The 26,990-nt window shown below is 41.8% G+C and overlaps 2 protein-coding genes and 1 long non-coding RNA gene across 6 annotated transcripts; 1 reads left to right on the plus strand and 2 right to left on the minus strand.

Moving 5' to 3' along the window:
• Positions 1-543: 543 nt before the first annotated feature.
• On the plus strand, positions 544-6,582 carry LOC119023199 (myosin heavy chain, cardiac muscle isoform-like). Of its 2 annotated transcripts, none has more exons than XR_005076201.1 (2): positions 544-745; positions 6,261-6,582. XR_005076201.1 is itself a non-coding variant. In XM_037104950.1 (2 exons), the coding sequence occupies exon 1, from the start codon at positions 2,498-2,500 to the stop codon at positions 5,240-5,242; it is 2,745 nt and encodes a 914-aa protein (XP_036960845.1). In that variant the 5' UTR covers positions 2,298-2,497; the 3' UTR covers positions 5,243-5,616; positions 6,261-6,582. The 2 variants fall into 2 exon arrangements, 1 of the variants encoding a protein (XP_036960845.1); XM_037104950.1 differs by lacking the exon at positions 544-745 and adding an exon at positions 2,298-5,616.
• A 3,120-nt stretch (positions 6,583-9,702) lies between these two features.
• LOC119023217 lies at positions 9,703-11,484 on the minus strand. Its single transcript, XR_005076207.1, has 3 exons — positions 11,470-11,484; positions 10,110-10,539; positions 9,703-10,000 (listed from the first exon to the last, which is right to left on the minus strand). It is a non-coding gene; the product is annotated as an uncharacterized LOC119023217 (long non-coding RNA).
• An 808-nt stretch (positions 11,485-12,292) lies between these two features.
• LOC119022899 (LITAF domain-containing protein-like) lies at positions 12,293-20,727 on the minus strand. 3 transcript variants are annotated; one of them, XM_037104354.1, is made up of 5 exons: positions 20,252-20,727; positions 15,187-15,294; positions 14,942-14,995; positions 14,630-14,777; positions 12,293-13,154 (listed from the first exon to the last, which is right to left on the minus strand). In XM_037104354.1, the coding sequence occupies exons 2-5, from the start codon at positions 15,284-15,286 to the stop codon at positions 13,049-13,051; spliced, it is 408 nt and encodes a 135-aa protein (XP_036960249.1). In that variant the 5' UTR covers positions 15,287-15,294; positions 20,252-20,727; the 3' UTR covers positions 12,293-13,048. The 3 variants fall into 3 exon arrangements, with proteins under 3 accessions (XP_036960249.1, XP_036960230.1, XP_036960239.1); XM_037104335.1 differs by lacking the exon at positions 20,252-20,727 and adding an exon at positions 18,022-18,082; XM_037104344.1 differs by lacking the exon at positions 20,252-20,727 and adding an exon at positions 18,022-18,050 and having other exon boundaries at positions 15,187-15,291.
• Positions 20,728-26,990: the final 6,263 nt, after the last annotated feature.

The raw sequence follows: 26,990 nt of genomic DNA on the forward strand, positions 1-26,990 counted from the left end.
AATCAGCTGTCCCAGTCCGTTACCGGGGGGGGTCGGCAACGATCACCGTGGCGACCAAGATCGGCTGGGCCAGCAGTCTGTCTCTGTCTCTCTCTACCTGTCTGTCTGTCTATACATATATCTCTCTCTCTCTCTCTCTCTCTCTGTCTGTCTGTCTCTATCTGTCTGTTTCTTTCTCTCTTTATCTGTCTGTCTCTCTCTTTCTCTATCTGTCTATCTCTCTCTCTGTCTGTCTCTCTCTCTCTCTCTACCTGTCTATCTCTCTCTCTATCTGTCTGTCTCTCTCTTTCTCTATCTGTCTATCTCTCTCTCTGTCTGTCTCTCTCTCTCTCTCTCTCTCTACCTGTCTATCTCTCTCTCTCTCTATCTGTCTGTCTATACATATATCTCTCTCTATCTGTCTGTCTGTCTTTCTCGGTCTGTCTGTCTGTCTCTCTCTCTATCTGTCTGTCTCTGTCTCTCTCTCTCTGTCTGTCTGTCTCTGTCTGTCTCTGTCTGTCTCTCTCTCTCTCTCTCTCTCTCTCTCTCTATCTGTCTGTCTCTCTCTCTCTCTCTCTCTGTCTGTCTGTCTGTCTCTCTCTCTATCTGTCTGTCTTTCTCGGTCTGTCTGTCTGTCTCTCTCTCTATCTGTCTGTCTCTGTCTCTCTATCTGTCTGTCTCTATCTGTCTGAGACTGAATCGGACGCAGAGGGAGAGGCTACTGAGGAAGACAGATTCTGTGGCTGCAGCAGGACGTTTCAGAATGGTCAGTGTGTCTGTATAATGTAAGTTTGTTCGTATGTGTTGTTACATTTACCACCATGAAGCTAATGGCTAACAGCTAGCAAAAGCTGTGTTTGTCTCCAACTCAGTCTCCAAACTCTTGGACACTGTTCGCATCATCTCTGTCTCTGCACATGTTTCCAGACTTTTTACTGTTACAACCAAGCTCCATTGTAATATTAACATTAAACTAGCTTCAGATGCCATTGCATAGCGGACCGAAGCGGAGCTAACTAGTTAGCCGATTTCCAGCTGACTTCACCAGACTTGTAAACAACTATAAATACTATTAAACCGTGGTGACACTTTTCGGTGGCTTGGGTGCAGCTGCTGGGTCCGGTATGGTTTGGACTGATCCTTTTACGAGGGTCAGTGTCAAGGCAAAGCCAGCTTTGTACTGACCCTCGTTAATGAAGCAGTCCGATGTGAAGCGATTAGCACACACACACACAAGCTAACACGAACCGCAGCGGGCACGTTGTCTTAAAATATGAAACGCAGCCACTGTCTCTTCTGTTGTTCTGTAGCTGGGACAGAATATAGACACTGATGTTAAATTGTACAACCAACAACAAATTAACTTGCGTGTCTAGCTTTAAGCGACAACATTGTGAAACACTGCTGTCTCACTGCTGGACACACCGAACTTCACCTTGGGGATGAACGCCCCCCTCTCAGATATCTCCTATCACCGTGCAGAAGAGGTCGGACTATGATAATGACTCCTTTCGTTACATAACGACAGGAGCAGATTCTGAACAGCCTGTAGGAGCGCTGTGTTACCAGTGGGTGGGCTGCAGAGACAATGCAGGAATTGCTTGTTTTCCTCATTCTGGGAGTTGGCAGGTTCAGGGAGGACCAGTTTATAAATGTAGAGACCAGAGAAAACCTGTTTTTTAATGATATGGGACCTTTAAACCAGCTTTCTTAGCTGTATAGCATGTGCTAGCACAAATTCATTGTTTTCTCACAGAATTACATGATGAAAATACATTTTCAACCTCAACACACATGTTTAACTGTCTCCGTTTCCTCTTGTGTGGTGCATGGAAAAGACCACTGCCGGTGTAATATAAATTACACTGCTCGAGCAGTGTAATGGTTATGGCCCAAATATTTACATATTGATAAACAGGACAGGTACCGTCTGCTCTCCAGAATTTAGGCTCAAAATTGACAGCGCAGCTTATGGGGGAGTTGCTGGAGTGCTTACTGCTCTGGGGCTCCTACAGCCAAAACTGTAAGTCCTACATCTGAAATAAGACCATCAGTTGATAGCCAACAAGATTTCCTACATTTCTATGAAAATATGATATAGATATAGATATTGTCTACATGAAATAAAAGATGTGGGATCCAATCAAGCTAATGGGAATTTTTTGTCAAGTTTTTCCAGCTGCTCTCCACTGTAGCGATGATCTAGCCTCACACAATACACACCCATTAAAAAATCTGAAGACAAGCTAAAAAAAACCCCATAAAACAGGCAGAAAATGACTTCTGATACTTGAGTTAATTTAGTTTCAAACCATTTCATTCATATATTCAAACAATAACAATTTTAAAATGTTTTTTTGTGAAGCCACAAACATTCTATGTCGTTGCCATAGCAACAACATGAAGAAGATGAGAGGGTGAATTTATCAAAGTTCCAATTGTCATCAAAGACATTTTAGAATGTTGGAATGTTATAGGAGCCCTGACTTTTTATTCCTTAATAGCTTTTTATTTGAGCATGGACCACAGTTCAGACACACATTTTTCTGTTGCAATGGAGCATACAGAGAAAGGCAAGAAGCCAGATATCTCAGAGGACGAGATAGGAGAGACAAGTGAGAGGATGGATAGTTCAGAGGACACGACTGGAGGAACCAGTAGGATGATGGATAGTTCACAGGACACGACAGGAGGAACCAGTGAGAGGATGGATAGTTCAGAGGACACGACAGGAGGAACCAGTGAGAGGATGGATAGTTCACAGGACACGACAGGAGGAACCAGTGAGAGGATGGATAGTTCAGAGGACAGAACTGAAGAAAAAAGTGAGATGATGGATAGTTCTGAAGACAACTCCAAGAAGGCTGAACCCTCAGTTGCTTTGCTTGCTCATCAAGAGTACCTAAGGGACGAGCTGAAGGACAGGCATGCGATGCTCACCAGATATACATCTGATGGCAGAGTCAAGCTGGAAATTCAAGAGGATTCGCTGATTTTAATACTTGAGCTCCTCCAGGAAAAGAACATTTGGGGCAGAGAGAGTCAGCTGAGGGAGAGGGAGATGTCGGACCTGAAAGCCCAGCTAGATACGAGTCAGGCTGATGTCCACTCATCACAGATAGAGATTGAGGATCTGAAATCAAAGAACAAAGTGCTCTGTAGTTCCCATCAGCTCCAGATTAGTGAACACAAAGCAGAGACCATGAAGATCACATCTGCCCTTGAAGAAGCAGAGGATCTGCTGGAGACTAAGCAACTCCACTGGCAGCAGGAGAAATCTTCCCTGCTGGAGGAGATGGAGAAATCCAATGCTCTCTATGTAGCTCAGCTGGACGGGCAGAGAAAAGAGAACAACACCCTTGTAGCTGCTCTGAGAAATGTTGAGCAGGAGCTGGAGAGTCGTCAGGTGAAGTGGCAGGAGGAAAAGACATCCATCATTAGTGAACACGAAGCAGAGACCATGAAGATCACATCTGCCCTTAAAGAGGCAGAGTCTCTGCTGGAGACTGACCACCTCCAGTGGCAGCAGGAAAAATCCTCCCTGCTCGAGGAGATGGAGAAATCCAGGGCTCTTTGTTTGACTCAACTGGATGAGCAGAAACACAAGAACAACACCCTTGTGGCTGCTCTGAGGAAAGCTGAGCAGAAGCTGGAGAGTCAGCAGATGGACTGGCAGGAGGAAAAGACATCCCTCATTCAGGCCACAGAAGACTTCAAGAAGAATGTGCAGGAACTGGTCAAGAGTGAGGAAGAGGCTAAGAAGACTGTAGAAAGATCCCATCAACTCCAGATTAGGGAACAGAAAGCAGAGACCAGGAAGATCGCATCTGCCCTTAAAGAGGCAGAGGATCTGCTGGAGACTAAGCAACTCCACTGGCAGCAGGAAAAATCCTCTCTGCTGGGGGAGATGGAGAAATCTAAGGCTCTCTATGTGGCTCAGCTGGACAAGCAGAAACACAAGAACAACACCCTTGTGGCTGAACTGAGGAAAGCTGAGCAGAAGCTGGAGGGTCATCAGGTGGAGTGGCAGAATGAAAGGACATACCTCATTCAGGCTGCAGAAAGCTTCAAGGAGACTGTGCAGGAACTGGCCAAAAGTGAGGAAGAGGCTAAGAAGACTGTAGAAAGATCCAAGGCTTCCCATCAACTCCAGATTAAGGAACAGAAAGCAGAGACCAGGAAGATCGCATCTGCCCTTATAGAGGCAGAGGATCTGCTGGAGACCAAGCAACTCCATTGGCAGCAGGAGAAATCCTCCCTGCTGGAGGAGATGGAGAAATCCAAGGCTCTCTATGTGGCTCAACTGGACAAGCAGAAACACAAGAACAACACCCTTGTGGCTGAACTGAGGAATGTTGAGCAGAAGCTGGAGGGTCATCAGGTTAAGTGGCAGGAGGAAAAGACATCCCTCATTCAGGCCACAAAAGACTTGAAGGAGACTGTGCGAGAACTGGCCAAGAGTGAGGAAGAGGCTAAGAAGACTGTAGAAAGATCCAAGGCTTCCCATCAACTTCAGATTAGGAAACAGAAAGCAGAGAACAGAAAGATTGCATCTGCCCTTAAAAAGGCAGAGGATCTGCTGATGAATGAGCAACTCCACTGGCAGCAGGAGAAATCCTCCCTGCTGGAGGAGATGGAGAAATCCAAGGCTCTCTATGTGGCTCAGCTGGATGAGCAGAAACACGAGAACAACACCCTTGTGACTGCTCTGAGAAATGTTGAGCAGGAGCTGGAAAGTCATCAAGTGGAGTGGCAGGAGGAAAGGTTATCCCTCATTCAGGCCACAGAAGACTTAAAAGAGACTGTGCAAGAACTGGCCAAGAGTGAGGAAAAGGCTAAGAAGACTGAAGAAAGATCCCAGGCTTCCTATCAACTTCAGATTAAGGAACACAAAGCAGAGACCAGGAAGTTAGCATCTGCCCTCAAAAACGTAAAACATCTGCTGGAGACTGAGCACCTCCACTGGCAGCAGGAGAAATCCTCCCTTCTGGAGGAGATGGAGAAATCCAGCGCTCTCTATGTGGCTCAGCTGGACAAGCAGAAACACAAGAACAACACCCTTGTGACTGCTCTGAGAAATGTTGAGCAGAAGCTGGAAAGTCATCAAGTGGAGTGGCAGGAGGAAAGGTTATCCCTCATTCAGGCTGCAGAGGACTTTAAGAAGACTGTGGAAAGGTCCCACACCTCCCATCAACTCCAAATTAGGGAACACAACGCAGAGACCAGGAAGATCACACCTGCCCTTAACGAGGCTGGATACTGAGTGCCTCTCCTGGCAGCAGGAGAAATCCTCCCTGCTGGAGGAGATGGAGAAATCCAGATCTTGCTGTGAGGTTAACCTGGATGAGCAGATGAGATCAGATGACAGAATCCTAACCCCCCCAAATCAACTTTTTGAGGGTCATGACTTAACTTTTCCTCTGCAACCAGTGGTTTTCTCCGGGATGCTCCGGTTAACCAATTTTAATAGAAGAAGAAATTCTTTGATTAAAAGAAAAAAAATATATGAGATCAGATGATACAACCTTTACCCTCCAAAACAGCCTTTTGAGGGTCATTTCCTGCACAACCAGTGGTTTTCTCCAGGATGCTCCAATTAACCAATTTTAATTGAAGAAGATATTCTTCAATATATGTGTGTGTAAATATATGTATATATATATATGTATATATATATATGTATATATATATGTGTAAATATATGTATATATATATATATATATATATATATATATATATATATATATATATATATGTATATGTGTAAATATATGTGTATATGTGTATATATGTGTATATATGTATATGTATATATATATGTATATGTGTGTATATATATATATATGTATATGTGTGTATATATATATATGTATATATATATATGTATATGTGTGTATATATATATATATATGTATATGTGTGTATATATATATATATATGTATATGTGTGTGTATATATATATATATATGTATATGTATATATATATATATATATATATGTATATGTGTGTATATATATATATATATGTATATGTGTGTGTATATATATATATATATGTATATGTATATATATATATATATATATATGTATATGTATATATATATATATATATATAATCCATCATGTACGTCACCTATTACAAATCACAACATGCAGAAACCTTGCACACTAAGTCCGATGCATTAATTATTCAATGTGTCGTGAAAATAAACAATATCTTAAAAAATGAAAATTTTCAAGCAATTAAAATGATCTTGTGCTCCTCTCACTTCTTGAACAGAGAAGCAGAAAATACTTGGTCTATCCAATCCTTTAAACAAGACAAGAGAAAGGAGCGTTTCATCGGCTGGAGCTGCGGAATTATCCCAACTGCCTCCAAGAGTATTTCAGGATGTCAGTGGTCCAGTGTGATACGCTGCTAACTATACTGGAACCACACATTAAAAAGAGGGCAACCAATTTCCATTAATCAGTTGATTTGTGGAAACAGTGGCGGCCAGTATGTAGGGACAAACAAATCAAACACACACACAAACCGCACACACATCACAAAAATCCAAAAATCGGTGTTATATCCTATTAAAAAACCAACAATATTTTCATACTAGTGCTTATCAGACAACATAGACACATACAGCATACAGATATATATCATATATAGTCGTGCTCTAAATGAAAAGAGATATTAGTTGAAGCCCTGGTTATCATTTCCACCGTTACCCATCACAGACCTCCCAATAACTCAGATGGGGCTCACAGGGTCCAAGTTAGACCTGGTTCTGAGCTGACTTTTTGAGTTGCCTTGAGAGAGAAACTGTATGGCAGCTAACCTCCTGCAGACATTACTCTCTGATGTCCCTGTTTGTCTCGAGTATTAACACATTAGTTAGGAGAGTCCAAAAATGTTGAAACTTCTCAGGTTAAGCTGGAGTTTGATGTGTAGTGTGTGTATCTGTATGCGGTTTTGTCCTGCTTTGGGTCATCTCACGGAGACAATAGAAGACGGGGGGGGGCAAGGCATAGAAGTGCTGACTAACTCATGACATCAGTTCTAATCTGCCTAATCCAGTGGTTACTATGGTCACAGTCTAATAGGGCTGTGGTAAGTATGGCCCATCCCATAATCCCAGCTTTATCCCACCACAGCTCTCCTCAGAACTCCCCACACAGATCACACAGAGGGCACAAGGGAGGTTCACAGAGGCAGGTTTGTTGGGCTGGGTCGACATGTCATTCCTCTGCAGATGTGTAGTTTCTTCATGTCAGCCCTGAGGCAGCACAGGACATGTAAGATAGAGTGCCTTGCTCAAGGGCATCAGTTATTAAGTGGTTCAGCTGTGTTTGATTTGTCATCAGAGGCTTGTGTTTGTGCCGCTGGTTGAAGTCCCTTAAGGGTGGTGCAAGGGTCTTTTTTCACTGCCAGTGGAGAGCTAGGCTGCATCCAAATGTCTGGACTTTACTACTCATGTAGACTCATGGAGTTTGCGAGAAGTCCCCAAGTGCTGCAGGATGTCCGTACCAACAACGTATCCAGTGCAAAAGCGCCCTCAAGCAGACTTTCTGCAGACTTCAGGTGCAGATTTCAACTGACTTCACTGATTTGATTACAATTATTTAATTACTTTATCAAAATGTTACTTGATGCATGTCGGCCAGAAATAATATTGAATCAAATCATGATCCAGAAGGTGAAGGTGTACAGGCTGTAGAGGTAATCAAGATTCATTTTCTTATTGTAGTCTTCAGGCTTGTCTAATGGTGCTTTTATAAACGCCATTGCATAGCGGACCGCAGCGGAGCTAACTAGTTAGCCGATGTCCAGCTGACTCACCATAACAGGCAACTGTAAATACTATCAAACTGCAGCGACACTTACCTGTGGCTCGGGTGCAGTTGCTGAGTCCTGTATGGTTGGGACTGATCCTTTTACGAGGGTCAGTGTCGAGGTAAAGCCAGCTTTGTACTGACCCTCGTTACTGAAGCAGTCCGATGTAAAGTCAAGTGGTTAGCAAACACAAACAAACTTACATGAACCGCAACCAGCACGTTGTTGTTAAAAGTGAACAACAACCACTGTCTCCTATGTTGTTCTGTAGCTGGGACAGAATATAGGCACTGATGTTGATTTTTACAACCAAAAACAGAGCAATTTGCGTGTCTAGCTCTGAGCAATGACATTGTGAAAGGTCTTCTGACCCTGCTTGATGATCACACTGAGGAAACACAGCAGATTGCATCTGACCTGAAAGGGGCAAAGCAGCTTCTGGAGACTGAGCACTACTACTGGCAGAAGGAGAAAGTCTCCCTGCTGAATATAGAGAGATCTGCAGCTCTCTATGAGGTTCAGCTGGATGAGCAGAACCACAAGTACAAAACCCTCGTGGCCGCTCTGAGGAGGGTTGAGCAGAAGCTGGAGAACAATCAGGTGGAGTGGCAGGAGGAAAAGACATCCCTCATTCAGGCTACAGAGGATCTCAAGAGGATGCTGCAGGAAAAGGAGCAGGAGTGGGAGGAGACAGAAAGCTCCATGAGGACCCAGCTGGAAGATCTCCTGAGCAAGAAGAAGAAAAAGAGGAAATGGTACAGAAGGTTATTCGGTTTGCCTTGAGCTACGCTCAGGAGCCGGACTCGAACACGTTTATGTTCTCCCTGAGCGACAATTGGTTTTCGAGAACAAATGCATATAGAGACCCAGCCATCCGAGGAGAGGGGATCTCTCTCTGAATTGCCTTTCCCGAGGTTTCTTCCCATGTCCTTTGAGGTTCATGGGGAGTTGTTCCTCATCTTCTTAGAGAGTTTGGGCTGGGTACCAGTTCCTGATCTGGGTCCACTGAAATGTCTGCTAGTCTCTGCACCATCGACGTCAGAAGGGTCATCATCAGTGGTTCAAGAGAGTCACCATCCATGACCTGAGACCCCCTAATCCTACAGCACAAAGGCTGATGTAAGACCTACCTCATTCTTTTTCCAGAGCCAGTACCAGGTTCCTGAACTGATACATCATCATGAAGTTTAGGCATAACAAAAAAAATTACATGAAGAATTGAATAGAATAAAATAAATAGCCTTAAAAACAAAAAATAAAAAAGAATAATAATGAAAATAGATTATAATAATGTCATGGTTGGCAGTTCTTGAGAATTGAAAGTTTGTTGTAAAGCTTGAACTACACAGAGGTCTTTTGACTGCAGAACCCATGCTTTTACTTTGGATACTTCAAGTACTTTCAGCAGATTAAACATTAACAAGATTAAAGTTTGGAATGCAGGATATAAATGAAGGATCTGAGTACTCGCTTTACCACTCATCTAATACTGAATATTGAAAAATGATACACCATTATATAAATCAACAATTTAAGATTTCAACAGTAATTGTCGTTTGCCACTGCCTCTGCATTCTGAGCCAAATGAGCTAAATCACAAATTTAAAAACATAAAAAAAAATTTTAAAAAACCCAGAGGCATTTCTAAATAGACCATTATTGTATAATGTATGAGTTACTTACTTCGTCAAATGGCTATAATAACATAAGATTGTGTGGAGGACATTTAATTACTCAATATTCATCCCAACAATCTTTCAGCCTGGAACTATATCACCCACCTACATATACATAATAGTTCAGATTTGAACTATTCCTATTCCTGAGCTGTACATATAAAAGGGGGGGGGGGGGGGGGGTAAATTTTAAGTGGAGATAGGTAATTGAGAGTAAACTGTTATTTTTAAAAACGAGGACACAGGTTCTGGTGAATTTTATTGGTGGAGAGCACACTGACAGTAACCAGGTGAAGGAGAGGACAAAGACCACAGAACATTGAAACCTTAAAAGGTTTTAAAACCAAGTCCTTAAATGGAAGCTGTATGTGTTAAAATAGTCCATTCATAATTAAGCGAGTCTGTGTCAGTCAGACCGGATACAGGGGCGGCTCCGAGGTGGTGGTGGAGCTCTGCCATCTCTCCTCAGGGGCTACAGGTACCTCAGCTGCTCCTCCCAGTCAGCATCCCGGAGGTCACCTGAAAATACAGACACACAGCCAATCGGGGGTCCACACACCTCGCGGACTACGGCATCACCGATACCAACACACACCTGAACACCAGTATGGCCCAAAGGGATACTTACGCGCCAGGAAGAGTGCTATGCTCTGCCACTGTGAGTACGTCGAGCAGTAATGCTCTGGGTTTCTCTTGTGTGCGGCCAGTGCTCACTCTGTCTTGCCGTCTCCAGCCTCTCGGAGCCCTCAGACCAGGTCTGGTCCCCTCATGGAGACCTGGCGCCTCGCTGGTGTGCTCACTCGCTCCTTGCCATCAGTGCCTCTCTCTAGTCCATTGGCTTCTTCCATCAACCAGGCCTCTTATTTCCACCAACCAGACCTGCCAAGAAGGCCTGGTCTCCTCATGCCACCCTGTGTTCTCTGGTGTCTCTCTTGTTTCTTTTTCTGTGTCTCTCTGTCTATGCCTGTCCAGTGCGTTGGTGGCTCTAAGATAGGGGACCAAGCGGAACCTCTCAGGTGCAGCTGATCAACAATCAAATGGTGCGTTCACAGGCAGTACTAAAAATAAAAGCCCAAACACATGCACTAAAACTCAACACAATAAATACAATTAAAAGCACAACACAAGTAAAATCATGCAATCAAAAACCCAATAAAACTTAACAAATGAAAAGCACAGATAAGAGTCATACTGCCTGTGACATACGTCTATTTCCATCTTGTTCTTTGAAACACTGAAAGCACCAAAAAAAAACAAAAAAAAACACGAGTCCGATGTCCTGTATGTGTTCACGTACTTGTCCAAATAAAAGAAGCTTTTGATTCTGAAAATCAGTTTCAAAGAACAAAAATAAATTAAAGCTGCAAGCAGCGATGAATGGGCCCTCGATCCACGCAGCGAAATGGAGCACATCACCACGCCGACCATATTTGACGGAGATGAAAGCTTTTGAAAATTTTAATCATCAAGGTCTGAGGATGATACTGAGTAAATGTGATGTCTGTGGTGTTAAATCTGTATGAGGAGGAGTTAAAGTACGAGGCATTGAAATGTTTCAAAATGGTGTCCAAAATCAAAATGGGAGACTTAGTATTGATGCTAGTTTGGGCATGTTCGGGTATGTTCGGGCCTCCAAAACTGCTATCATTGTTGAGAAAAACAAGAATAATCCAAGCAGATTCAATAGGTCCTCATACTGATCAGTGCTCGGGCCCTAAAAATTTAAAAACACCACATTCATTCATATTTACATTTGTATGTCATCATGCACATGTGAGATATCAGACCGCACATCTTTAACATCGTCTTCACATGCAGTATTACATGTGCAACATCCATTTCCAGTGTGGTCACACATGATAATCAAGTGGACTAATACTTCATGTTTCTGGGAGGTTCTCAAAAGTAAATTTTAGGCCATATTCATATAGTTTGCGCATAGGTCTTAAATTACGCTTAGTTAGTCTTAAATATGTAAGTTCATTTACCACTTCCATTCCAAGGTCATCCAGTTCTCCTCGACCCAAACTCTGCACTACTTCTGCCGTCTTGCATTCAAGTGACATTCAAACCATCTTCGGCTCAACTCCAACGCTGAATGCGGCGATGCTTTGAATTTTGAACACCATTGCTTAACATTTTGGCAACAGATTTGGATGTAAAAAGTCGGTTATTTTTATGTAATTCTAGGACCGCACTTTTCCTTACTCTTTCATACTTTGTGTAGGTCTTAGATTTAGTTCAAAATGGTCTTAAAAAGGTCTTAACAAGTCTTGAATTTGACTTGTTCAAACCTGCAGAAACCCTGTTAATTAGCCTAGCAGTCTCGGGCCCTAGACATGACTTGATGACAGTGAACACATCACAGTGCGCACCACTGAGCACCAAGAGGTCTCAGTCGCAAATTCAGAGGGTGGACACTTGGATTCAGCCTGAATATGAAACAGTGCACTTCATATAAAGCAGGTCATGACAAGTGGAAGTGGTGATGTGTGATGAAGTGTTGCATCTCACAGTCTGTCAGCTCCACCTGCTTTCTGCTGGGAGAACTACACCAAGCTCCAGACGGAGCTGACATGAAATGGAACGTTGTTGTCTGTATCCAAGTAGACGACCAGCAGAGAGAGGCATTTTACTTCGGCAGATAATTCAAATGGATAATACAAAAATGGGGAATAAAACATTTTTTCCTTAGCCAATTCCTGTGCTGTTGTTTTCAAAATAAAATATTGTTTGATGAAGACTAACCCCGACACCACTAGTCAAACACATACTGGTCCTGCTGCAAAATAAAGTATGACACCCTTCTCCTTCCACTTGCTTGCATTTATTGTTGAAATTGCACTCAGCCGTACCATCACCTGCTGTATCAGAGCACGGTAACATTTTGAAACATTCAATTTTCATTACAGAAATTTACAGGGTTTTTTTTTTCTTAGTTGTCAATACAAATCTATCCTCATTAGAGTGCCAACTCAGCACTTGACCCTCGGACAACTGAACAAATCAGCTGTTCTTCAGCAGATTTTTCCAAACACAAAAAAAAACAACTAAAAACATACATCAACTCTGGTACAAGCAGCAAGTTTGTATTATTGTGATAAGAGGCTTTGAAAAGTAAACACAGTGACCTACGTCGATTATCATATGACAGTTATGGAACAACTCTTCTTATTCACTTTTAATGTCAGTGTGTCAGGAAAATATGATTATATACACTCTTCACGGTTGCTTAAATTCAACACTGAGGTTGTATTTAGACAGCACACAGGTCAAGTCAAGAAAAGCTATGATCATGACAATTAGGATTTTTACATTTCCACAAGTCCAACGCAATTGCACATTTTAAATCAAACCGAAGAAAGAAAAGAAGCAGCAGCAGTTGTGTAATTTCTATTTACACAGAGAGGAATGCAAGGGCTGCGCCCCTTTTTAGCGAGCACAGGGTTTATGATGACATTTATTTGCACGAAGAGGCTTGGCCTCCTATACTGGTGTTTATTTAGTCATGGTTGAGCCGACTACCTTTTGTTGATAATTCAGCGGAGCGTGCACTACAGTGACATTTCACATGCGTTTATGGAGATGCAGGACGTTGTTGCAGACCGGGCAGGAGTGTTCCACATCCTTGCAAGAATCCACACAAAACGGGATCAAACAGCAAGGCCAAATCCTGGTGTGGAATAACAGAATTAAGTTAAGATAATATTGCATCATGTGAACATCAGTGTATACGCTCAAATCAAATCAAATCAACTTTATTTATAGAGCACTTTTCATACATGCACGTGCAGCACAAAGTGCTTTACACAAGAAAAACAGAAGCATAATAAAGAATAAAGAAAGCCCCTAACTCCCACCCCCCATACTACACACACACACACACACACACACACACCTGCACACTCTTATTACTGGCAATAGGGAGACATGGCAAGGCACTGTGGATTGATTCATGCTGTGAATCATTTTAACCGGTTCCAGTTAGTGCTGCCTTTAAAATGTGAGTGGGAGTATTTGGGTGAACTTCATCATGTTTTAATGGAGAAAATGTTTTCTGGTTTTCACTCTGATGACATCCAGCAGCTCTGCCTCAACTCGGGAGACCTAACTTTATTTGTTGCTGACGTAACTTCGATCTACTGGTAACCAGCAGCCTCCCAGTGAACACCTCTTGACAGGGGCTGTATATATCATCTGAGAATGACACAGGCCAGTTACAGCATTGAGATGATTTGTGGAGTTTCTGGATGGACAGATACTTATAACGTTGTTGATAAGGTAAACACTAATGATTAATACATGTAGCTGCGGTTAGGGAGTTAGCCTAATTGGGCATTCCCATTTGCTGCCTTAGCCCAAAGGTAGCAGGAACCAAACTGGACAAATCGACTGTAAGTACTGTATTCTGGCCTCTGTCTTCTCAGAGGCTGTGTGGTTTCTGTCCTGCTCCGGTTCTGTTCTCTGGGTGCTTCCAGTCAAGTTCCTCCCTAGCTTCCTGTTTTTACAGGAAACATGTAGTACGGTTCACGGGAAATTTGAGGGATAATGGATTTGATTTAATTGACATGTTATGAGTTTGATAAGTCATTTCATTATTTGACATGAAGAACTTTCAGCTGTTTCTGCTGCTGTTGGCGTCACATTATACCAGAGTTAGTTGTATGCAGACACGTGGGGCTGCTCCCTGTGACCTGTACACACCCAGTGTACCAGCATGGGGACTGAATTCCTCATTGTGGTTCACATTATTTTTATAACCATGAAAAGAAACAACGATGACTCATCCCAATAAGTATGTGAGGACACGCAGCAAGTTTCCATTATGTATGTTTCCTTATGACCGCAACAAGCGAGATCTCTGGAGAGTTTGAAAACAATGCATGCTGGGAAGTCTGACAATATTGGGTTCATGTTTCATTGCAGTGTAATATTATGAGGCAGGTGAACTCAACTCTCACTGGTATACTTTTCCAAAAACCACTTCTTCTTCTTCTTCTTCTTCTACATGAATTAAGTTTTTACATAATGTTAAAAAGATGGGTTCAGTCGATAACACTGAATTCCTAAGACATGTTTTACCTGTTTCAGTGTTTATACAGGGGTGTGTGTGTGTGTGTGTGTGGGGGGGGGGGGGTTTCTACTCACAGCAAGACTCCTAGTGTGCCACAGATGACCCAGGTGAGCAGACCATTTTTGTACTCAGTTTTAGTGATGATGGTGTTTTGGCAGCTAGGACACGTCATCTGTCCTGGAACATCTCTCGGCATCGGCTGCACCATCACCACCTGATTCACTGTGAGGAAGACACCCAGCAGCATGTAACACCCACTGACTGACAACTGAATTGCACCACATCATCGACCTGCCATTGAACACGAAAGCTCTCTGACTTTTGCTATATCATGCAAATTCCAAATTATATAAACTTGCGACAAGCAATTTAAGAGAGGTGCTCACCAGTTTGAATGACCTGAGGTTGCTGTGCGGAGTACTGGTATACAGGCTGCTGAGCTGGATATAAGAAGGAGACATTTATCTTGAGAAAGGCTCGAAGAACATGCTGCCATAAGGTTTTGTGGATGAAAGTAAAAGGAATAACTCAAGGAATAAGAGCAACATGACATCAAAAGACAGCATGACAGTTTTTATAGAGAAAAACATTGCATTTGAAAGGACTCAGTTAAATGTCTCTCTTTTCTTACCAGGCTGGATGTTAGGTTGAGGTTGGTAGACTCCCACAGGGGGACCGGGGTACGGCGGTGCTGCTATTCCTGGAGGAGGAGGTCCCTGAACCTTTTCCATGATACCTGCTAAAAGAGCAAGAAATAAAACATTTGTAAGTCACCTTTGTAATCCAAAAAAACACTTCCTCTGATCTCTCTGAATGAAGGAAAGTGGAATTGTTGAACAGCAGTTTTAGTGGCTACTTTGTGGGATGGACCTAAAGTCAGGACTGAAACGTAGGGAATCTGACAAATTGTTACCATTTCAAGTTTCTGAATGATCAGCAACTGAAAATATGATGGACTGTGAAAATCCAGAGGGACATCAGGCCATATTTCGACATAAAGCAACATATTTGATATTTAATAATTACAGTAGCATTCAGCCACTTCCAGGGTAACATTACAGTCCGATAACATCAGTTGCATCTCACTTCCAGGCTTAGATAAATGAGCCTAAGATGGCTGTTGTTATTGTGATATGTGTTATATTGTGATGTATGTGATATTATAGAATAATCTCCACTTTTCCTATTGCAGCCTGTGCCACTATCAAACTGTAATGCTAGCTAGGAGGGGGTTAAATGCTAACATCGGCTGCAGTCTAACATTAGTTAGGTTATCAAATGTGTTGTTTTACCTTGAAACACGGCCAGGAGCAGTGAAATGATAGATATTTGCCAGATTTCCTATGTTCATGAAACTTTAAACATAGCTATATAAATGTGTATTATTAAATTGTGAATTATTTGTTATCTGCATTTTCCTTTAACACACCTGTCAACAACTACTACAAACAAACCCCTGTTTTCAAATTGAAGCCATTAAAAGTGCTGCGACACCAGGAGCAGGGGTCATTGTTCTGTGGAGGAGTGCTCGCTGATTGAATCCTGTTAAGTGTTTGTCATACTTATGACAGTGAAGACTGTGCTGTGAAATGTGTGTGTGTGCGTGCGTGCGTGCGTGCGTGTTCAGGCATGTTTGTGTGTGTGTGTGTGGGTGTGTGTGTGGGTGGATGTTTGTGTGTCAGATGAGGGCTTGGCCATAGCCAAATCTACAGGGCAGAGAGCAACCAGTTCACTACACGGGAAAATGCGAGCAAAAACACAAATCACAAGCAAATGAAGAAAACATCACTCACTGTACACATCATAGGAAAATGCACAGGCAAATGCTACGTGATAAACAGAACACACCTGGTAAGGCATTATATTAATAAACATTTGTTGATAGGAAATAAGGCCCTTATACAGCCCATAACAGTCTTAAAAATAGCATCTTAAACACATTTACTGACCTTTATAAGCATTTTATCTATGTCAGCACTGCAAACATATACAAGTTTAAAGGTGCAGTATGTAGTTGTTTTTTTTTTTTTAAATCAGAAGTGAATAATCTTCATCGACTGATTTCTTTACAATTATTTATGCCTAAACAAACTCCATAAACAAACTGTCTTTGTCTTTGTTACTGAATAAACAGAATAAACAAACTGACCTTAAAGGACAACACAATTGTTTTACTTTGTTTATATGTGGGGGACCCTGCCACTTTTCTAGCTTCAAATAGTGTCCTGAGATCTTATTTTTCTCTGAGATCTGCTTGTTTATTCACTTATGGGAAAGATAAATATTTTTCAGTTTGTTTTATTACCTCATTAATATTCTAAATATTTAGATTCGGACTTTGAATTTCTTCTCCAAAACTACATAGTGCCCCTTTAACTAACTCTATTAGTTAGCTATCATGTCACTATCGAAGTTTTACCAAACATTTCTGTCACTCTAATGATATTAATATATACTATACGATGCATTAACAGTTATCTCTATTATCGTATCTTCATTAACTTTGATGAGTTTTCATGTGATTGAAAGCTGTGATAAAAAGCTGGCAGGTGGCCCTTTGGTCGAGAATTTTGTCATGTAACGTCTCTTTCAAAGGTCAAGAATTAACTCTCTAACTCTTAACATCAAAACTAACACCAAAAGACAACATTTTTAACCATCACTTATGTAGTATTTGTTGTTGGATTTCTTTTCACCTGTCCGAAAATGTGTGTTTAGCTTCAGTCATCTTTTGTCTTCCATACTTTACAGCACTTTCTTTAAGGTCTCTAAATGCTGCCTACAGTTTGCAAAGATGTTTTTTTGTTTTCATTTACATGCTATCTTTAGCTGGCCACCATACATTCAGAGACTGCGGCTGATACAGTTGACCTGCCGAGAATAAAAGAGAAGGGACGATAGGAATGAAAAACATCTGCGAACGTGAGAGACTCTCGTCCGACCGGCTCTGTGAATTGCACACCACTTAGCAACGAGGCCGTTTAAACACATAATGATGATGATGATAATTCAACCCACACCCATGTTTAGTTAGGCAGATCAACGTTGCTTTGATTTTTGACAGTAACTTTATTTGTGTCATATATACATATATACATATGTGTGTCATCGTAACTTGCAACTTGTACGCACACTGAGCAGGTTTGTTTTACCTCCGCACAAACGAAGAGTGCCATTACATCTATATACATATTTGATTTGCATTCAACATAAATGGCTGTCAGTCTGTTTAGAGCAAATGAGTGCCTCACATTCAAACCAGAGGACGATGACAGACGACCCTTTTCCTGACTCTTTAGAGCGTGCTGACTCTGAGTTTAGTCGCTTAAAACCTCAGCCACGCATGGGACATCTGCTCCAAACAATTATAGTTTCAGGTTCTGCTGCCATTTTATATTAATCCGTGGTCTGAGTCTGTGTATGTTTCATTACATCTAAACCGAGGAAAGATTCTAATGTTACCTACCTTGATATAGGTGAGAACCTGACACAGCTTCCTCTTCTGACGTTTGACAGAACAAGGCAGAGTGTCAGTGAGCTGTATCCAAGAAAAGGTGGAGCAACTTTGCGAAAAAAGGCCTCTGTCATCATAGGTGTGGATCTCATATTTCAGCATGCATTTGCTACTTCAAGTCACATGACACTATTTATAGTCAAGAGAAACCATGACTTGTCTCTGTAGTGTCTCGCCACGTTAACAACTCAAGGCAAGTCTCACGAGACAGTGTGATATTGTTGTATTTATTAACTGCAGTTTGTGTTATAGTATTACATTACTATATTCAATCCTTAACATGTATTGATTAGTAGAAACCTGTATTTGCACGGTAGAAATTCGCTGAAGCAAAGCTCTCTTGTGGGAGTGCCCTGTTTATAGGTAAGACAAGCAGTAGTCACATTATGAGAGACGATATCCACCAAGAGGAAACATTCAAAAAGTCAAGAAAAAGGACAAGGATATCAACTGAAATATTTCACATTCAACTTGTTCTAAAGAAACGCATTAGTGCGCCATGTCCACATACCTTGAAATTGCGTGTAAGTTCACGCCAGACTTACACATCAGATCAGGGTTATGGTAGAGCGGGTTTAAACTGATTGTCTCTATAGAAGCAAAATGACATAAAAAATGTTCCATGCTGGCGGTATTCACAAAGTCAGAGCAATTATCCAATGGGACTTTTATAAATAACGCAGTGTGACAGGGTGACAGCACCAGCAGAGGGCTCAGTTGACTTGATCAACGGCGTCCAAGCTCCTCTGCAGAGAACCACAGCTCAGGTTGTCAGCCAGATCAGCTGAGTGTCAAACCTTCCCTCACTGGAGGTTAAACTGCCTGCAGTTCTGCTGTTTCAGTGGCCTTACCCTCATTACAGCTTGGACTTTCCTCACTTTGTTTTGCTTTTATCAAATGAACTCCAAGGGTTTTTTGTCTGCCACTGTGTTGTGTTCTTAATGCAGTGAAGGTTTCGCTTGACATCAGGACTGCACTTGTAATGTACAGACCTACTGGTCAGCGGTCAACCAGGAATATCTAGAGACCCTCATGAAGCCCTCGTAAAAGAGGAATGTCCTTGGTGCTAGTCATTGATCCTAAGTCCTGCCTTTGTTATTCCCAAACAATTTCTAAACTCATTGCTGTGTCTTATCCTAAATCACACCTCATATATTGTCTCAATGTAAGAGATCCTTGCTACAACTTGAAACTCTCTAATGGACAAGAAAAGACAGGTCTTACATTTTTTCACAGTTCAGAAGTTCATAGTTTTTCACATAATTTCAAAGCTAACACGTCACTGTCATTGTTAGCTTCAGTGTATGAAAGTATGTATTAAAAACTATAAGTTGCTTTGGACAAAAGCGTCTGCTAAATGCTCTAAATCTAAATGTAAATGGCTGAAGAGACTACAGACTAAAGTTGTCAAGGCCATAAAACATCATCATACTGAACACAGGGACTCATCTAATCACCAGTCCGTCTTTACAGGCGGACGTTAGCTGTTCTGGCAAATTCGCCTCTAAAACGTGACAGAACACTTTCAAATTCATAAAAGCAGTGTTCAGCTGTGAAGATTATTTTGCAGACCAAAACCTGTAAGCACTGTAAACTTGTGTTTAACCCAGAGCTTATTTTCTGCTGCAAGTCAAAATCCAATGTGAAAATTTGACTATGAAACCACAGCAATGCTTACTTCTGGATTAGCCTACAAAAATAGGCCGATGTGATCCCTGCAGGACTCCAAGATGGCCGTGACTTTAGCAGATTTACAGCTTCACTTGCTCCAGTAGCCCCTTTCACGCAAGCACTCTGTCACCTGTGAGGACAGAGGCCGTTTTCTGGGGTAATTTATATCAACACAACCACTAGAGTGAATTAAAGTTTTTTGCTAGTGACAGATTCTGTTTTTTGGACAGAAATGTGATGAAGAGTTGGTAGGACAGGCGGGAGGACAGACACTTCTCCATGTATATCTGCGGTATTTTTTTCCTCATATAAGTTACCAAAGACAGTTACGGTCACTATGTTACTGTTGTTTGGGCATGTAATGTTGCTCTGTGGGACATTTCTCTGACTTTACTTGAGTGAAGGACCTGTGTTGTTCTCAAACAGTCTGATCGACATGCCCTCGATACACGCAGCCAGCTTATCCGTTCACACTGGTTCAGTTTGCCAGTAATGTGCCCCTGATACCTACCTCCAGAGGCGGATCAGCGCCGGCATGAAACTTCACCCCTCGCCCCCTCCGAGAAATTCACACAGAGGCAGAGAATTGGCGCAGGATCCCCGCGTGCAAACGGCAGTGTGAATGGGCCTTCTGTCACTTTCATGTGTCCTCTGTGACTTCCCACACCCGTCTTTATGAGCCTTTTTCTGCAGCTAGGTTTCTTCCACAGACTCTGTCCAGCATGTGAAAAGTGTTTCTATCTGCGTTGAGATGATAAGGTCGAGCTGGAGGATGAAACGGGGCCTCTGGCGTTAGCGCCCTCATCAAGGATTGTGCTGGGGTTCTCCAACGCTATAAGGACCTGCAGGTCGGCTGACTGGACGAGGTGAATCCTGTCTCCAGCCCTTCATGACGCTGATCAGGATAAGCGCTTTATAAAATGGATGGATGTGTAGTTCTTATTGAACGTGTGGTGTTTAGATACTGTAGATATTTTCATCGGAGAGTGGCAGAGTGAGGGCAACGAACATGTCAGTAACGAGCCGTTTAAATGATGATTGATGGTGAACGTTACAACATGAACTGGAGCTGTGTCAGGTTTATGTGGATTTATTTGCCATTGTATCATTATTGTAATATTTTCACACACTGCAATCAGCATATTTACACATATGTCATTCACGCATGTAACACACATGAGAACATGGAAGCACATTTATTGATTTAAATTCACTGTCAATAATCATTCACGCTGTCTCACCTCAAGCTGACAGGAGAGATGACAGACAGAAGGAGAGATTTCAAGATGCAAAAGCCAGCTAAAGAGAGGACACATGAAATGTACCGAACACATTTGGGGCAGTAAGAGCGGCTGTGTACGCTAGAACAAGGGATGTTTGAGAATAAATCAAAGTTTTCCACAGCTCGTCTAACGTCTAACTGGCCGCTTTGTCAAGAACCAAACCTTTTTTCTCCCTTCACAGATAAAAATGTCAATTTCTCACCCTTTGCCCTCTCTGTTTGCTTCTGGTAAACACAGAAATAAATCACTTTCTTGAGATAACTGAAAACAAATCTGAAATCATTCCTTTTTCACCCTCCATCTGAGAATTTTGTCAACAAACGTCAAACCTGCAGCCAGAAACCAGGGTGTGATGTTAGATAGTGACTTTTCATTTGACACATCGTCAGAAAAGTAGTTCAATCATGTTTTTATCAGCTGAGGAGCATCTTAACATTCATTATACATTGTATAAAACCACAATCTGCTTTATATGGATGAGTCCATTTAAACTAATCAGTAAAATAAATTCCAAAACTGGATGAGCAGTGTGAATATGAGCTCAGTGTTCACTCTCTTTTAGCTCTAATGCCGTCCAGCACCTCTGAAGGGAAAAATCAGAGTATTTAGTTGCTAAATGCTAAAAGTCCATAAGCCAGTGTTAGATGCTTACTTCATCAGTCTGCTGTTTGTTGTTTGACAGGTAGCATTCAGTCTGTTCATCAGAGTAACAGTAAAGCTGAGGGTTGTAAAACCAGGACAATGAACTAAAAGAAACGTAAAGGGTAACTTCACCAATTTGATACATTAATGTGTGTTCACGGGTCTTGGGGAATATTACTACTGCATACGTGAAAAAAGTGGCATCAAGTCTTTTGTGGCTTCAGAGGAAGCTGTACGTAATCTGATAGATTGCCACCGGTGATGTCACTCAGTGGCATTGTTGCATCGTGGGTAATTTCAGCTGCCAGGTTTTGAAAAACAGTAAAATTGCACTCCCATTGGACTCATTATTGTCAGCTTAAAAAACAATGATGAAATTCCTTCTTTTTTTATTACCCACAATGCAACTTAGCCACTGAGTAACATCACTGTAGTGATTTATCAGATTGTATGCAGGAGCCACAGAGGCCTGTGCAGTATTACTCCCCAACACACAGCACGTATGCAGAGGTCAGTGGGCCTGCAGAGTCAGAACATTGTTCTCTGTGAGTTCATCACTTCCAGCTACTCCTTTCACATCCCACACACTTATTTTTTGTATAATTAATACTACAAAAAGTGCAGCTTAAAGGTGTTCCGGGGACCTTTACTTCTTTCTTTTCAATAGCTTTGGCTGAGACTGAATGGCCATTGTGCTGTACTTCATTCGCCGTTGCTGATGTGGGCGAAGTTGTGTGCGGCATTGGGTTATATAACTACACTTTTCTTGACATTTATTTTCAATGAAATTGTTGTATCTCAAATGACAAAAACTCAGGTTTTGTGTATTTCTATCAGTGTCCCCCTGGTTGTAGCTTTTGCCCCTGTTCTCTCCACAGAGCAGGGAGCTCACAAGAGCTGTTTTTATTTTATTTAATTCGGCCAATAATGACTAGAACCTTTATGAACAGTAATACCTGTGTGTGAACAATGGTCAGTCACTTTTAATGAATAGACACTGCATCACTGACAAGGTTGGCTTTCAAATATAGAACACTTAATTTTGTCTCACTTGCCTAACTGACTTAGTCTTGTCACACCTGGACTTCTCACCTCTGCAGCTACAGCAGCAGCAGCAGCTCTAATTGTGTGCCACTACCTCTCAAAGTGTGTCTGAAGTATCTGCCAGGCTACGACAGCCCAATTTAGAGGTATATAGAAGGTGTTCAAAATTATGCTGCAAGTAACCGAAAATACAAGACATAGGCGCCTATTAAAACTACTTTTTAGTGAAAATCTGTTTTGATGTTATGATAGACCTGTTCAAGGTTATAAAAAAACTATTCAATAAGTAAGTTTAGTTTCGCAATTAAAGTGCCAAATTCTTAGTCCAAACAACCAGGGGCAGGGCTAGTTGCTAATGTCAGTAGATATTTCTGAGGTTAGCGTGGACGTCAGGACACGAAAACTGTTACCTCTGTACATTCAGAATTTGTGAAGGATTTCAACTAACATTCACACCTTGCACATTGAACTCTATAGATGTATGCCAGTGTGAATGACTGACTGTGTGCATATGAGACCCAAAGTCCATTAATTCCTATGAGACCCCTATACCATCTCTGTGTGTAAGACTTATTTTGGCTTTTCACTACATGATATTTGAATAAAGTTACGTTACTATGAATAAAACATGAACTTTGTATTCATAGAGAGACTACGGAAAGACAAAGATCAAACTGATGGGTTCCTCTGTGTGAAGTGTCGATCAGGGGTCTTCTTTAAGCAGTAAGTAACAAAGCACTTGTCATGAGCAGAGATCAGTTATTTCTTTGTGTCTGAAAGACTGGATAGGAGCAATTTTGCACTTCTTTATCTCCAGGCAGTAGATCTCTGGTGTCCATTTAGTTCAGTGTAAAATGATTCTTGTAAAAGTCCTACCTCTAAAAAGTTTTTTTAAAAAGACAATAATGAATAAATTATTCTCATTAAGATTATAGTATATTATTATTATTATTATTATTATTATTATTATTATTATTATTATTATTATTATTATTATTATTATTATATAATTATGCTAAAAGCTGGTCATTGTGGTGGCAATAAAGAGGAAATATGATGTTAATCTGTGTGGCATACACTGCCGTACAGGATGTGATTCATTGCCTTTGTCTCTGTCTGATCTTTCATTTTTAGCATCTTGTTCGAGAGAATATCAAATAGAGGAAAAAGATCATTTTTTTCTCTGCAGGAATTCCTTTCTTGAGAGAGGAGAAACCTGCAGGGCGTTAAAACACCTTCAATCACTCTCAGCACCACTCGCTGCAGCTATTTCTGCTCATTGCTGTGACTGTTCAGTTACAAATGGAGACTTGGAGTGTAACAACACTTTAGAGGAAAATGTTAGAAAAAAAAAAATAAAATAAAATGTTTATCCTTCAGTGAGCAGGATTGCAATCAACTACCTGTATGCGCTGGTGTACTCAGTGGGGGTCCGCTCCTGTTGCTCCCATGTTGAAAAAAAAAATGCAAATGTGGATAAGTGCCTTTTATTCACTTCAATAACTGTCACGACTTTCTGTGCGCCACTGCCTGCATGTTGATGACAACCTTCTGGTTTCTTTCCTGCATTGTGGGCAGGATGTAGTCAAACTGCAGAAAGGCCTGCTGCCCTTTAATTATCTTAATTAGGGACAGATGAAGGAACATTGGCACCAATTAGTTATCATCAAAGATCGAGGAGCGCTCCTCTGGAAGCTTAAAGAGCTTGAGGGGGAAGGAAGTTCTTCAGTTTGTGCTGACATGGTCGACTCCACACTGGCACTAGCTCAGATCCACGCTTTCATCCAATCAAGCTGATGGAACATCGTTATGGCAACACTTTGTTTTATTGGCTGTCACTGACGTTCGAAGTCAGCTTTGCTCGATCCCTCACCCTTGCTCTCTTGCTCAAGACACATTTTGTCAGACATAGATCACACCAGCTGTAAAAGAGTGAGACAAGACAAGGGAAGACAGGGTTCTAATGTGGAGCTGAATGCACCCTGCGTTGCTACATGGAAACAGAGAAGCACTGTGAGTCTGGAGTAACTGAGGACCTCTGTTCTATTCCTGTAAAACACGAGAAAGAACATTTTAAATCAATTTCATTTGCAGTTCATCAGATGGCTCGTGTGGATGAGGTTAATGTGTGAATCACTGCGGCAGAAATAGCTTTTAAACATCCAAATGTTCTCTGGGTTCAAGGGGACAAAAAGCACTTCTAGAAAAGAAAGTCAACCAATATCACTCAGTGATCACTGATGATGTGCCACTAAAGCAATAAGTTTGACTCAGGACTTCAATTTAAGGTCATTTTATGTTACTGTCAGAAGAATAGTGTTGGCAGCTCTTCCACTCAACAGCCACTTCATTGCGGCGAACAAATTCTACCTTGACAAGAACAGTAATGTTGAGTTTGGATGACAGGGAGGCTTTCATTTGTCCAGGTTATAAAGGTTGTGATTGTGCTGAGCAGGACTTTATCAAAATGACACAAAGGGGCGCAGAATACCAGAGCCAGCTTTATATAAACCCCACTTCAGTGAAACACTTCCACTAGCACAAATTCTTTGTTACTGTACTGCACTGTAGATTTTTTTAATGTATCAGTGCTTCACTTTTACTTTTACTCCATATATTTCAGCACAAATATCTGAACTCTCTACTCCTGACATTTTCAGAATGGCTCACTCCTCAATCTGTAATGCGTTTGAGGGGAAACGACGTAACGGAGACATAACAGAGCCGTAACGGAGACGTAGCGAGATGAAACGACAGAAAGGACATAAGAACATGGCAGCAGACAGAGAGGGAGATTTGAAAGGGGAGAAAAGGCGTGTTGGTGTCTCGTGTTGTCAGAGACCCAAACCAAAGTGTGGCCATTTGACGTCCTGGGAATGAGACTCGGCAATCAACTATCTTCCTTGTGTGTCTATGTACGGCTCGGACGAATCCTACTGATTCTACTGTTACTTTCAATAGTGTTTGAATTCCGGTATGTTGATATCTATCAGTTAGCGTTGCACATGAACGGCAGATAAAAACGTCCTTCAGAGGGTTTTACTTTTAAACTTCTATATTGATAAATTATTAGGTAATAATATCATTATTATCTGTGAGCTGCCCTGTGCGGCGCTGGAATTTTTATTTTTTCACAAAGTGCTCAGCATTACTACTGCCACAGAATATGACTTATATGTGAATTGCATTTCACATGCGTTAAAATAACTAGTGCAGTGCCCGTAGGAAGCGTGTATTCCTATAGAAAAGTGGGAGGTTAAGTAGCTTTTTCATGGAAGGCCAAATGAGGCTGTGTTTGAAGGTGGGACGTCAGCAGGGCCGCCTAAACCTAATGTTAGGCCCCGGGGCTGAGAGGTTTTGTAGAAAGATTTTGAGAAAAGAAGAAGCCAGTGTGAATTCTGGGAATGTACTAATGAGATGTAGCCTCACTCTCCCTGCTGGACGATGTCATTTCTTCCATTGAGCCTATTTTATTAGTTGATTTTGAATGATCAGCAGTCCCCTCACCTCCCTGCGCTAATGTCAGAGACTACAGCCTGCCGGAGCTCAGAGGGGCACAAACGGAAACAAATGGATCCTGCAACAGTCCCCTATGAGGCAGTGCTTCACAGTCCAGCAGTCAGAGTCCAGGCATTTTTAAAATTGATATTCCAGCTGTTTAATCAGAGTTTGATTACATCTGGGGTGTAGAACAATAACATACCAGGCAGAGAAAAAAAAAGCCCTGTAGCTCACAAGGAGAACTATTGTCAAGGTTTGTCATCAACTGATTAAATACAGAGGTCATATGTCGCTCATTATAGTGAGAAAGAAGTGTGTGTGAAAATCAGCGTGAGCCCCTGCTGCGGCCTGGACTGCTTCAGAATCAGCAATTTCCTGTAAAGAAAACAAACACTGTTTTCTCTTTTCAACAGCTCAAAAGCAATCTAAAGGAGCAGGAGCTGATGGTGACAAGCAGGCAGCTGGGGCTGAAAGATAAAAAACGGATTCCTCGAGGGAGAAATTAGAAGAAAAAAAAAAGTGGGCCATATGGGCCATGAGCAGAGCTCACGTCGACACCCTGGACCAGCTGTCCAAGATGGAAATCCAGCTGAACGGGAGTGAAGAGCAGTGGAGGAGCAGGTGTGATGCTCTGGAGGAGAGCCTCGCCTCCACCACCCGCCAGCTGCAGGTACGCTGCCTCACATCATCACTGTACCTCACAGCAATCACCTGGTGGATTCTAACAGCTTGTGTTGGACCATCTCAGAATTTTCTCTCTTTCTCTTCAGGAGCTCACCT

Source organism: Acanthopagrus latus, chromosome 1, assembly GCF_904848185.1.
Source record: "Acanthopagrus latus isolate v.2019 chromosome 1, fAcaLat1.1, whole genome shotgun sequence".
NCBI classification, from domain to species: domain Eukaryota; kingdom Metazoa; phylum Chordata; class Actinopteri; order Spariformes; family Sparidae; genus Acanthopagrus; species Acanthopagrus latus.

What these genes read in the sequence shown, in the direction of transcription:
- LOC119023199 (XM_037104950.1), top strand. Translation starts at nt 2,498, where the DNA reads ATGGACCACAGTTCAGACACACATTTTTCTGTTGCAATGGAGCATACA.
- LOC119022899 (XM_037104354.1), bottom strand. Translation starts at nt 15,286, where the DNA reads ATGGAAAAGGTTCAGGGACCTCCTCCTCCAGGAATAGCAGCACCGCCG. An exon ending in TCAACCTAACATCCAGCCTG is followed by an intron (nt 14,996 to 15,186) that starts GTAAGAAAAGAG and finishes TCTTATATCCAG; the next exon opens with CTCAGCAGCCTGTATACCAG. An exon ending in ACCTCAGGTCATTCAAACTG is followed by an intron (nt 14,778 to 14,941) that starts GTGAGCACCTCT and finishes TCTTCCTCACAG; the next exon opens with TGAATCAGGTGGTGATGGTG.